Source organism: Mercenaria mercenaria, chromosome 1, assembly GCF_021730395.1.
Source record: "Mercenaria mercenaria strain notata chromosome 1, MADL_Memer_1, whole genome shotgun sequence".
Taxonomy (NCBI): Eukaryota; Metazoa; Mollusca; class Bivalvia; order Venerida; family Veneridae; genus Mercenaria; species Mercenaria mercenaria.
Genome location: NC_069361.1, coordinates 74,126,070 through 74,140,660, shown reverse-complemented (window position 1 = coordinate 74,140,660; position 14,591 = coordinate 74,126,070). Strand labels below are relative to the sequence as shown.

At 33.3% G+C, this 14,591-nt stretch overlaps 1 protein-coding gene across 1 annotated transcript in view; it reads right to left on the bottom strand.

Moving 5' to 3' along the window:
• The window catches only part of LOC123533948 (uncharacterized), a 39,267-nt gene extending 25,813 nt beyond the window's left edge, over nucleotides 1-13,454 (bottom strand). Inside the window, exons 1-4 of the mRNA XM_053518412.1 lie at nucleotides 10,258-13,454; nucleotides 8,277-8,405; nucleotides 4,777-4,987; nucleotides 2,520-2,870 (exon numbers count right to left, since the gene is read on the bottom strand). Coding sequence (XP_053374387.1) covers nucleotides 2,520-2,870; nucleotides 4,777-4,987; nucleotides 8,277-8,303 — 589 coding nt within the window. The 5' untranslated portion in view covers nucleotides 8,304-8,405; nucleotides 10,258-13,454. The remainder of the gene's footprint in view (nucleotides 1-2,519; nucleotides 2,871-4,776; nucleotides 4,988-8,276; nucleotides 8,406-10,257) is intronic.
• Nucleotides 13,455-14,591: the final 1,137 nt, after the last annotated feature.

Here is a 14,591-nt window from a genome sequence, read left to right as displayed (position 1 = left end):
TGAGTAAAAAGGCCAATTTTTCGATAATTCAAGGGCCGTAACTCCAAAATGCCTGGACCGATTTGGCTAGTTATCGAACTTGGCCGAGGTCTTATGGTCAAACACATTTTGTTCAAGTTTGGTGAAAATTGGATGAGAAATGTTCGACTTAGAGTGCGGACAAGCTTTGTGACAGACACACAGACACACACACACACACACACACACACACAGACTGGAGTAAATCAATATGTCTCCCACACCACTGCGTGGTGGGAGACATAATGAACCACTTGGCCACAGACATGCCCCTATAAATCACAATATAATAACCTCCCTTATATCTATAATATTTAAAAGAGCTATTGAGTTGCTAGAATTCATTACAGCACAAGTCATAGTATGATAATTAACCTCCTTCATGTCTACAATAGTTCAGCTACAGAATTGTCAGAATCCATGACAACCACAAGTCATACTAGGGTAATTAACTCCCTTATGGGTGGTTTTCAAAATAATGAAGCTTTTTCTTCTCTCTCACCTTACTTTAATTCAGTTCAGTTTTAGAATGTGTTTTGGAGCAAAATATATCCAAATCAATGTACTCAATAAATGTGTGCAATTTTATCTTGATGGCTCAAGCAGTTTTAAAGTTATATTAAATTATATAGCTAATTTTGTCCCCTGTGCACCCAAAAAAGTGTGACATTTTGCATGAAGTATAGTTTTCAACTGAGCTTTACTTTTTAAAACCATGATTTATTGTTATAGCTTTGGCTTTTTAATGTAACTTAAACTCTGCACATTTAAATAAAATACTTCTTTTCATTACCTACATCTTATTGTTACCAATATTTCACATCTTGTGATGGAACCCGTTTCACGAAAAATAGTGAAAAAAATACTAAATTTAAATGTTGAACACTACAATTTCATAACCCTATTACTTTTCTAAAGTCTTAATGTTTTTCTAAGATCTTTATCCTTTCAGCTGTGAAGACACAGTATGATTTTTTCTTTAATAAATCGACTTTCTCAGAAACTTGATGAATGTCTATACACCTAAAAATGTCCCCTGTGCACCTTTTCAGTTGTTTAGTGTCAGATTTCTTTTATTCTTTAAATAAAATATGATTTTACTTTATTTTCCTTGAAAGGGAGTTACAACAGATACAAAAGCAGCCTTCAACTTCACATATTACTGACTGTTAAACATTCACAAGGCCAAAAGTGATGTCCCCTGTGCACCCTTTTTTTTGACATATATCATTTATCATAGCATTACTGTAATTTGTGGTGGCATTTCTATATTCTTAGCAGTGTGTATGCAAATTTTAGGCATTACTTGATAATTTAGCATTATATAAGAAACCCTGGACAATTAAAAATTCATTGTTTGCATTTTTTTCCGAAGTTGCCAATTTTCAAGTTTAAAAGTGGAAATATCAAGTTTATTGCTTCTTAAGCTCTTAAGTTTACCTAAATATGTAAATGTTCACTAGTAAATATTATGTAGTTAAAAGAATTTTACTTACCATGAACATATTCTATGAATAAATATTTTGATACAATTTGTCCCCTGTGCACCCTTTTAGTAACATTATAAAGTATGTATGAATTTTACTATTCCATTTTATCATGCATGGTATTTTGTCATTTTTTCTAATATGAATAAGCAGTTCATGTAAATTAAATGATTTCAATTTGTTAGTTATGTATAAAGTCACTTATTTTTCATTTAAAGCATTACATTTTGTTGAATTTTCATGTTTTTGTAGTGAAAATTTTCAATTTTGTAGTTATTTTGTGGAATAAACTATTTTTTGATAGTATTTGTCTAAAGTTTATTACCAGTAGTCTTTTTATGAATAGAAAACTAATAATGGATGAATATTACACTGATCTTCAGTATGTGTCCCCTGTGCATCTTTAAAATAACTCAATTTTGAGCAGACAATTCTAGAAATTAGAATTACTGGACATTCTTGAAATTTGGCATGTGGTTTATAAACATGCAACATGTCAGAAAAAAGTTGGTTTTATAATTATATGATAGTTATTTTGCATTCAGCAACAACTTTTCTAGGTAAAGTTTTATTTTCATGTCAAATTTGTGCAGAAAGGGTGATTTTAAAAACCAATGTCCACAAACATATGTTTAAATAAGTTTCAAACCATACACATACACCCATTACTTATCATTTATGTTGAAAAAATTACTGTTACACATATTCCCTTGTCATAAAACCATGCAACATTTATCACCCACCTTACTGGAAATTCACTGAACTTTCGAATTAAAGGCTGAAATATTTTCTGATTGGCATTTCTCAACACTTCCCCATAGTTATTTCCTTGAAATTTGAAGTATTTGCTATAATAAAAAATAGGTGACCACCATAAGAAATAAGTTTGAATTTTCAACCCCTATGTCACACTTTTGCTTCATTATTTTGAAAACCACCCTTATGTCTATAACAGTTAAAAGAGTTGTCAGAATTCATTACAACCCTAAGTCACAGTAGGATTATTAAACTTACTTAAAAGTAACTGTTGTGGTTTACCGCTTGGAAGATCATGACATTTTTTATAATCTCTACAGTCATAGTCTTTAAAGCTGCATTTTTCATTACTAAGGTCATTGTAGGGAGAATACCCATTCCTTGCATCACATCGACAAAAACGCTCATCTGTGGAGTCATCGGGTTTACAAAGAATCTTGTGTTTCTCTTTTGAACAATCATTCCATTTTTTATCTGGGCATTCTGAGTACTCAGAAGATGGTCTGCTTTTACTGTTATAGTAATCAGTGTCATAACACGCATCACAATAGACCACAGGTTCAGTCACTGCCTTGCCACTTTCTTTGAAACTTATACGTGGTTCTTCTCCTGAAACACAAAAACAAAGCATCTCTCTTGAATAAACAAAACTACTGCAAAGTAATAAATACCCTACTGTAAGGGGTACATTCCATATTTGAATTCACATCAAAGATAGTTTCACACAGACTTAAAAATTCATGTCTTTTCAATTTCAGGAAGAAAAAGAATTTTTTCAATTTGCCTACATCGCATAATTATGTCATTATCAGGTACACTATAGTGGTACTTGTCTTTGAGTATTATGGGTACCAACTTTTATGTTTTTAATTAATGATAAACTAGATATGATAAATATGAGGTAAACTTAAATGTTTTCATTTTTAATAATATTACTAATGTAATATATAACAAAAAATATAACAACTGATAGCAACTGTGTCCTAAGAAATGGGCATTCTAGGTGTATTCCGAAGTTTTGAAATCTTGCCAAAATTCTACAAAATAGACTTATTTTTTTAACTGCTACTTTAGTGTCAATGATATCAGTATTTTCTTTAAGGCCTAGATCAATTAGTATACAAGTGTCCCCCACCTAAATGCTGGTTTATTTTAATGCTATTTTAATCTAATCTATAACCAAAATATTAAAATTTAATACAACCACATCTGGTCTGGCTGTGAGATCACAATTAAAGCAGCAGGTGCACAACTTCGTATGCTCGTGAAGTCTGATAACTCAGGGTCTAATACATTCTGAGTGATATATGCAAGATACAAATTCAAACAGACAGATGGACAAACAGATGGACAGATGGATGGACAATGGCAGATTTTCACAAATTCCAAAATAATTGTGCTTCTACAGATGGTTCTTCTTCAGCATTGGAGCCACTCAAACATTACCTAGTGTTAGCTGTTTATTATGAAATAAAAACAAGAAATTAAAGGCAATGTTGTATCCAAAAAACTGCACCAAACCTTAAATATATGCATTAACTTATTTCAAGAGAATTTATATCAAAACATATATCAACCCCTTGAGATATCTCTTGTAGCAGATGAACCCCCAAGTGGTCACTACTAATTTGCAATGATGCTTATGTCAAAATATAGTCATTTATGTTTGTATACAACTGTAAACAAGATGAAATAATTTGCAGTTTTAGAATAACAAAAATGCATCTTTCTGGTCTCATTTATATATCATGTATGTTAAAACAAGAGCTGTCACTAATGGTGACAAATGCCCCCCACAGCACCTTGACCTTTGACCTGGTGGCCTTGACCTTTGACCTGGTGACCCCAAAGTCAATAGGGGTCGTGTACTCAATAAGTACTATCAGCATGTGAAGATGTGAAGACTGAAGGTCCTGGGTGCAGTGGTTTGCGAGTAAAGTGCCTTCAAGCAAAAAGTTAACATTGGCCCCTGTGACCTTGACCTTTGACCTGGTGACCCCAAAGTCAGTAGGGGTCATGTACTCAATAAGTTCTATCAGCAAGTGAAGTTTGAAGGTCCTGGGTGAAGTCATTCGCAAGTACAGTGCCTTCATGCAAAAAGTTAACGTTAACCAACGAACGGATGGACAGTTGAAAACTAATATGCCTCCCTTCAGGGGCATCAAAAGAAACATGAAACTAATTTTGTCTGCCTCTGTGCATTCTTGATGTGGAGAATCTTTAGAATAAGTTTTCTTCTAAAACTAAACCCTAGCTCTAGCAACACCAGCCTGTCCAGGTCTACAAATGTGAACCCTAAAAACCGTGAAGTAACGTAACTGCTGCCCCATCCACTGATGCTATAACAGAACACCAGTTTCTGTTATGTTTTTTTTCAGCTAACTGCATTTTCCCCCACTTTACCAAAACTGGTACCATCTCCAAAATCTGTTGCTAAAATGCATTCAGCAAAAAGGTGTAATAATTTGTTCTGCATTCATTGTAAAGTTTAGAAGCTTATAATAAATCAACACACCTGCAGGGCAAATTTTCTCTACAGCACAACCCTCCCTGAATCCATAGGGTGAATCATAATCCCTTGCACAATGGTACTTTTTTCCATTAGAACAACGAAGGCAGATGTTTGCATGAATATCCCACCAAGATGATCCGTACGGATGGCAGCGGTTGGAAAAATCACAATTAAATGTTGCACAGGAATGTGTTGATAACTGACAGCATAGTACCTGAAGGATAAAAGAGCTATGTTTGCATACATGTTCACCAAACAGCCACTTAAATACAAGTATTTTTTTGTCTGTTTTGGGTTTAGCACCTTCTTTTAACAGTATTTCAGTTATGTATCAGCCGGGTGTTAACCAAACCAGTGCCCCTTGATTCCAATCAGTACAAACTTGTTTTCTTTAAGTATCTGCCAACTCCTCCACATGAATCATAGGTGAACTACTAAAGATTTCAGACACTTCTGGGTATGTCTTTTATCAAATCATCACAAAGAACATAAGCCTTGATCTGGAATCAAACTCATGACGGCACAACCCATAGATCTGTGCTCTCCCTACTGAGCAAAGCAAGTGGATTTAACATTTAAGGTAGTTCTGCACATCTGGATCAAAAAATTTTCTACAATGTAGAATTTGATTAAACTCTGATTTTTCAAAACTTCGGAATACACCTAGAAAATTCAGCAAATAAAAAAGATAGGATCATGTGCTTGAATGTTTGCTGGACTGATTCGAAAATTTTGGACCTCACTCAATATTTCATAATGGGAGTCTATGGGAAAATCATAACTTTCATAACATTTCCGCGAATAGAAATTTTTCTACAATGTAGATTTTGATAAAACTTCTCACAGTTATAAATAAACACATGTCCTATATTTTGGTGAAATAAAATATATAGGTCCTTGTGCTTATTTTTTAACTATTTTACCATGATTAAAGTGAACTGGACATTTCACGCTAATTGTAAGACATTATTTTTATTTTTTAGCGTGTCATATGTTTTAATATCGTATTTTGGCTTTAGAAATACAGCAGCAGTGTCACTGTAATAAATTTACTCACAGTTTTTTATTAAATCATAAAATTATTTTCATTTCCGTAAGCCAGATCCAGGCTTTATTCTACGTTTTCCGGATAAATGACGTTATGCCATCACTTCCGGTTTATCAAACATGCAGAACTACCTTAAATGCAACACTGTATCTTTTCAAGACTTTTGTTTTTTACTGAACATAACAAAAATATACATTTTATATACAGGATATTTCAGTATAAAAATTTCATATTCTAACTTGAATAGCATATAAACAGGCACTATTTTTTCTGACAGCAAAAAAATCAAAATCTTGAAAACCTAATTTTGTTTTTAATAAAGTTATTCAGTTTTTAAGTTCTAACAAAAATATATTTGTCACAGTTTGAGTTGATAAGTGTCTTTGGAAAACATTCGTATTTTCCAGTCCAGATGCAAGACTATTGTAAATCAGTCAAAAATAGCCTGATCACTGATTAATCATGACTAAAACCACATACAGTAGAACCCCAAATTAAAAGAACCCCTAAATTAAAACAACCCCATTATTAAGACCCTTTTTTCCAGCACAGAATTATTTCTTCTATAATTCAATGGTTACAAACCCCTTCAAAAAGACCACTCTGCTATTCTCTAATTATTATAAAGACCTGTTTCAGTTCCAAATGATCTATAACTCCATTCATATAAGATTCATACCTATCTGTCTGTCAAATCTGGGGTAATAATGAGAAATAAAATCTTGAATATTGTAAATATTGGATCAATCTTATGTTACACATGCAATGTTTTTTCCAACTAAAAGTAGGCTATGAATTTATATTTTGTTTGTCTTTAATCAATTTGAATAGAAAATATTAACCTGTGTTATTAACAGTAACTAAGACCATCCAACTATTAAGACTAAGGGTGCAATGATATATGGAAATTCACTGTATCACGATACATTAGTCTGGTGATATGCATATCATATATTAGGCCTGTTTCATGATACAAAAATGATACACATCTAAAGCAGAAACATTGTATAAAAACTTTCATGCAATCAATGTTAAAGGTAGTAACTAATTAAATGTATCATTTATAACTCATTTATTTAACTTTAAAGCAAAATTCCAAGTAATTTCGAAGTGCAGAAACATTGATATTTTTCATTTTGTCACATAGATGCTTACTTACTGTACACAATTTGTATCGTGATATGTACCGTATCATTGCATCTGTATCCCGATATGTATTGTAACGTGAGACTTACTCCCAAACTAAAGCCCACATTTCAAAAGAACCGTAAGTGTTCTCATTAGCAGGGTTTTATTGCATAACTATTATAGCAACATGGGGACCATAGTGGCCTTAAGGTGCTCACCTGACCTTCACAGTTTAACCTTGAATGGTTCAGACTGTGTCTAGCACAAACTTGTGGCCCTTAAAGGAGTCAAGTGCTACCACTTGAACAAATTTTGGAGAGGACCTTACATTGAATTTCATGAAGATCACACAGAGTAGTTTGATAGAAAAAGTAATCTAACGTCTTCTGCTATTTTTAGCTCTACCAACCCCTAAAAGGACCAAGTGCCCACCTTTGAAGAAACTTGAGAGAAGAACTTAAAATAATGCTATGGACCAAGTTTGATTAAGATCTATCAAGTGCTTATCTGAGAAGTGTTTAAAAGGTATTTCTAGTTTTAGCTCTAACAGTCCCCAAACAGGGACAAGTGCCCCCAATGTGAATGAATTTAGGAGAAAACCTTGTAATAAAGCTACAGATCAAATCTGTTGAACATCCATCAAGCTGTTACTAAGGAAAAGTCATTTAAATGTATTTTAGCTCTCGCAGCACCTAAACAGGGCAGGTAGAGCTACCCCATTTGAATAAAACATGAAGAAAACTTTATATAATACTACAGACAAAATTCCATGTAAATCCATCAAGCAGTTTATGTCAGAGAAGAAATTGTTTAAAACTAGATCTATTTCTAATTATAGTTCTAGTGGCCCCTAAAGGGGGCCAACTGCACCATTTGAATACATTTGGGGGAAGATTTTATAATAATATTTCAGACCAAGTTTGGTGAAGATCCAATAAGCGATTCATCATCAGAAGTTGTTTAAAGGTATTTCTATTTTTAGCACTAACAGCCCCTAAAGGGGCCGAGCATTTGACCAGTAGTTTTAGAGGAGAAGGTTTTGATGCACACTGTGGACTATGGATGATGGACACCAGACAATCCACCTATACTGATAGCTCTGTCAATGCGAGCTAAAAACTAAACTTTATGAAGTAATTCGATCATGTAACTAATTTTGAACAGAATGCCCAGGAAAATTTTCACAGTTCTATATAAATTTGTAACTCATCTACATTTACAGTGACAGAACATTGGCTGACTGAACAGTTTAACTAGTTTTAACTTATCTTCAAGGTAATGCTATGACAGTAGAATTTATTAATAGTGAAAAGTTATGTCAACATACCAATACTAATAACTTTGAAAATATCATTCTTCTATCATCACCTACTACACAGTTTCATTTCATGGCTTAGGTCATTCATTTGTACTTCTCTTCGTTCTGTGACAAATTGCTATTTACAGAAATGACAATCTGAAAAATTTTGAAATTAAAGACAAAGATAAATACATAAAATAAGAGAGTCAGAAAACAGCAACGCTTGAATATTCAAAATCACTTAAGAAAGCTAACTGAATTAATACAAAAGTCAAAAATAGGGGGATAATTTTGTCAGACTTTGGTCCAACTGTCTATTCTTGCTCTGTCCCTCTGGTCAGATGGCTCTGTGTCTGTACTGGTAGCTGATACATGTGGCCACCGCCAAACTTGTATGTAAAGCACTCTTGAAAATGCCAAATCAAGAAAAAAGCATGCCTGATTCTTGAATAAAATCCGGGTTGCCACAACATATACCAGAGAACACCATATTTAATGGGTGTCAAATATAAAGCTTTATAATTTAGGCAGTTTACCTCCAGTACCCTGTTACAATCTCTTTTCAATTTTGAATGGAAAAATTAGTAAAAATAACTTATCCTTATGTATTTCCATAACTTAAAATCTTTCAGTAACTAAGTTTCAAGGCCTTCTTGAGAAATAGAGCAATAATTTTCAGATATCTAAAAAAAAAATCTCTTTCTTTTTTTTGTTGTCATATAATCTAGAGGGCATTGCCTTTAATTAGTCCATGTACTGTATATTGTATACTTTTAATGTCACTTCAGCAATCAAGGTATATAATGGGTATCAACTGGGTAACAGCAGATATGTTTTAATGCCTGAAGGCATGTTGTACACAACAACCCATCATAGGCTGGTTAGCGCCCTGGGCACGATTTTTTAAAAGTTACGTAGACATGAATAATGTCCACGTTTGTCTATCACAGTGATATCAAACCTTAAGAAATCGTAAGTCCCACACTTTAAAGGCTGATCTGGATCTATCTTTTGAAACAACACACTTTTCTGGTATGTAATATTCAAACTATTCACTAATATAATTTTAGCCTTGTTTTCCGAACAGAAAACAAACTAGCCTTAAGGAAAGCTCTTTGGTTTATACCTCAGTATCAAAAACCTAGTCCAACTAATTGTATGCGAGTCGCGATATAGTGTTGATTTTTGCACAGGTCAATATCTCTCCTCCACGTACAACATAGGAAGGACCTTTTCTGTGGTGAACCTTCCAGGACCATTCTATGCGGCGATTTTTAAATCACATTTTAACTATTAAACAAGAGGGTCATTGACCCTAATGCGCTCACCTGTATACAAGGTTTCAAGTGTGTTTGTATAACATAATGGTACAAGTACAGAGATAGGTTTCTTCTATGTTAGCCTATATCAAAGCCATATATAATCAAAGCTCTAGTGAAATAGATTTTTTAAGTCTGATAGCTGAACACCTACCGTATTTTTAAACAAAAAGACCCATATGTCCAATGAACCGGAACCATTTGAATAGCTTTGAAAGAGGGTTACCCAGAGATCATTAGTGTAAAGTTTCATCAAAATCCATTCATTGGTTTTGGAGGAGATGCTGTTCAAAGAAACTGTTAATGGAAAGTGACCATGCCCTCTGGCAGCCATGGCTTTTGACGATTCAGAAAAATTTGAACACTATTTGTAGGAGGACATGTCTTTGAAGATTTTTCTATTTTTTGCTCTGGTGGCCCCTATGTGCAACCAAGCACAACCATCTGAATAATTTTGGTAGAGGACCATCCAAGGAAAATTCACACCAAGTTTCATCAAAATCCATTCTGTGGTTTTGGAGGAGGTGTCATTTAAACACAATTGTTGACGATGGACGGACGACTTGACGGACGGACGAACGTACAGATGCATGACGGACGCGGGACACAGCGTGATCAAAATAGCTCACCATGAGCACTATGTGCTCAGATGAGCTAAAAACAAAAATATTAGTGAAATTTTACGATACCTGGAAAGAATATCCATCTTTTCCTTCCATTCAATAGTTGTTTATGTGAATAAACGGCAAAACACAACTTTGTCACTGTTTTAAACAACGCACCCTAAAGTTTACACACATTTTACATGGCTCAGCTTTGTGTCACATTATCGATAACAACCAACCGCACTGTCAGCAGTACCGAGTGTAATGGCGAACATGTAAATTCAGTCAGGTAGCCAAATGAAACATATAGTGTTTACACTTTATTAACGTGTTTTACTGTTATGTTTAAACCATATAATGATTCAGTTTTATTTTGTTTTACGATTTCATCGTTTTAAGTATATTATTGTGTTTTTACCTAAATCTATTTTCACACCACAGAAAAGGTCTTTACTGGTTTTGATATAAAGAGAGCGATTCTGCCCTGTCACGAAAATATTTCTGAATCAGTTCAGACATACTATCAAAAACCATAAACATAAAGGATGTTAGTCAAAACATCTCCTAGTCAAAGCACCTACATTTTGGTCAAAACACCCCTTTTTCCTGGTCAGTATCCCCCACCCCTATACATACACATTCATGTTAAAACCGGATGTTTTTACCAAAATACAAATGTACACTCTCAAGGCCTCACTTTATGACTTCAATTAACTTTTGGGCAATAATCTATGGTAAAATATTTAAAGATATACAAGCAATTAAAAAATAAGTTGAAAGATATAAAAACATAATAGGGGATGTTTTTATGGGTGTTATGATCAAATTCTAAATTAAATGGGGCAGTTTGACCAGATCATTTCCGAACATAATTAAGACTTTTTGATCTTCAACAATTTTAATAGGCACTGAAGAATACTTCGATAAAATATTTGTTAATTTGATTAGCATAGGGGCTTATTTCAAATTATTTTGTATCCTAGAGTCATTAGTTTTGACGCCCTTAAGCAGTCTAACATGTATTTCATTAGTAATATAGATAAATTAAACCAATAAATAGTGTTGTTATAAACTATGGCATGTCTCACTTTATTTTATTCTTCTTTTGTGAATTTTGTGGGCAAAAAGGTGTCAATATTTGTATTATTGCTGACTGACCATCGAGGCATCCATATTTTTAAGGCTCATGAGAAATGACGCCTTTTGATTGGCTTGCTCTCTTAACCAAAACTTTACTTTTCTGGAGCCTATATGGCCAAAATCATATTTGGCTGGTATAATTCTATGTGAATGCAGTCGAGACCTGAAACTTAAAAGGACAATAATCAAATTAATATTAATCTTTTTAAGTGACCTTTTTACTATTTCTTTGTAAAATGTGATCTTTTTTATTCACTTTACATATTGTTAATAGCCTCCATGTACCATCTCTCGACCCAGTTTTACACTATTTTGTGGTAATTATATAGGTTAAAAAATAATCAAATATAAGATATTGACATTGATTGGTAGACTGACCCTTTTCAAAGCTGTGTATTCTATTTTGGGATGTTCACTTCTACTACATGACGTAATACAGGTATGTACATGTAGGTAAGTTTGATCGATAATCACATTCTACAAAGAACCAATTCTCGACCTTTCACCAGTACTGCCTTTACGGTGTCATGACCCAAAACAAAAATATTTCAGCAATAAAATTTAATGCATTTATTTAAATAGTCCGTAAGTTTATATGTAGTCTCATCAAAATGAGAAAATTTGTACACACGTATGTGTTAGATCTGACAGACGGGAAACATATCAAAACATAAATAATTAGATTTTCTTGTAAATTTTATGAGGTCAGTGTACTTTGTCAGTTAGAAAAGGATATGAATAAAATATTCTATAAAACACTAACCAATACTTTGCTCAAAACTGGCAAAAAAACAATGAAAATGCCAATAGATTAGTAAAGTACCTTTGCAAAGAGCGGTAATTCGATGATATATTGAAATCAATCGAGAGATGGTAGCGTTCGATAATTGGTACAAGGAGGCTAGCAGTCATTCATTATCAAAACAGTGAGGACACAAAAATATATAACCCTTTCTAACACATCTAACTTTGGTACTTTCAGTGAAAACCTATTAGAAACATGACCTTCTTTATTTACAACAAGATTTGCCAAAGAGCAGCAAAACCATATTCAATTAAATTAATTTAATGTTTTCAAATGATACAAGGTGTATAGCCTACAGGAGAGTGAAAATTCTAAACTTTATTCAAAATTTCAGTCAAAGAACTGTCTTGTGACTTTGAAAAATAGCTGGGGGAAAGAGAAAACCAAGATCTGAATTCCTGACCAGTTGCTTCTGTAAGAATTAGGTTTTTAAAGGATTGGAGATTTTTGCATTATTAAAAAGACATAAAAATACACCAAAGTACGAAACGATAATATAATCTTACTGTAAATCTGTTGAATGCATTAATGTTTTATTTGAGCAATGTAAGATATTGCCTGCTTTGCAAACGTGTGTAATTTGGCATCATAAAAGGTCACTTATACCTATTTAACAGCAAAATAAATAAGGGCGTCAAAACTCATGAGCGTCAAAACAGATGATCGAAGGATATCATTTTTACTTAACTTTTGCCGTGATTCCTTCTGAAGCACAGTTACTTTAACTGACTTTTCTTCATGAATCATTTGTCAACTCAACTTCAATTTCATTATCTTGTCTTAATAACATAATTGATGCCAGTATGTATAAATGTTAACACAAATGAAATATAACTTTAGGCGTTGCTTATGTCATTCATTCGGGGATACTGACTCATATTCATAATTTTAACATGGAATTCCAGTATCTGTATTCTAATTTTTACTTATTTACTTCAAAATTCTCAATGTTCTGTTCATCTTAATTTCTTAAATTCCACAAAATGTCATGACATGTCACAGCTTTAATTCTTACTTTAAATAAAAATAAAATAAAATAAAAACAAAAATGTCTAGACGCTATTTTCGAGTCCTATCTAAAACCCGTTACGTACCGTAGTCAAAATAATTCGACGTTTCAGATTGTTTTATATTTGTGACGGGCAATCTAATCGAGTGGAATTATTGTCCATAAGAAAAGTAACTCAATATTTCCTAGGATCGCGTCAAATTTGTTGGACTAGCCCGTACCGTACATCTCCATTTAGGGTATACAGTAATAAATTTGCTATAATTAGCAATCTTCTGAGAGCTGTAACACATAGCCAGGCCCATTTTAACAAGCAAATTCGATGAATTGGTATCCCCCACCTAATGGGTTTGTAGTGAGGAATGGCAAAGAAATATATCCGGCAAAAAGTTAAGGATGTTACTGAGAAGCAAATAATTTCATTACATTTGAACTTTAAAGAACAGATGTCCTTAAGAGAGCACAACCAAGTAAGAAATCTGGAACGCGGTTGGTGGTGGTGGGGTTGGGGGATTACAACTAATAAATGTTAATGGAAAAAATTCAAAGAAGTTTGATAAAATTCTACCAATTGGTTAGTTTGTTATGTACAAATATGTGGATTTTTAAACAATTAAAGGGCAATAACTCTGAAGTTACAAAAGAGATCCTGACGAAATTGTGTGTGCACTACCACATTATGGTGATCTAAATTCATTTTAAGTTTTATAGTTCTAGGTCAAGTATGTCACAAGTTATGAAGCAGAAATTGCCATATTTATAGTACCCTATATAGTTACACAAAAACCTACTAAGGGCCAAAACTCTGGTGTTACTAGGGCAATCTGACTGAAACTTGACGTGCCGCATTTCCCTACAGTGGTGAACACGTATATGAAGTTTAATTTAAATATTCCAAACCACTTCCGAGATATGGCTCCGGACACACCGACGGATGGAAAGACGGGTGGAAGGACGGGCGGATGGACGGAAGGACAACGCAAAAACTATATTCCTCCGCATACAAATAACACCAAGAAAAGTAGGGGTCATTATCTTCTAACAGAGATTTTTTTTGTCTGACAGGTCAACTCTATGGAATATCTTCCAAACTGTACAAAAATGCCCAAGAGTGGGATTTCTGTCCATCACCGGAAGAATTCTATGAATGTTAACAATACATGTGCAATTTTGCAAGTTGATATGACAGTGTAGAAAATTTATAATCATAAAAGACATGAAAAAGATATTTGAAAGAAAAAAGAATGTTGCCTAATATCATATTTTCAGTAAATTTGTAAGCCTATTATATTAAGAATTTAGACGTACGTGATTACATAAGGTGGAAAGTATATTGATTATTGCTATAGATAACATAACATGATTACAATAAACAAGGAAAAACACAAGTGTCAAAATCTAGAAATTTTTATTCACAACGATTTTTTCCGAATAAAAATTTAAATTTTGAAAATTTTGTTATAA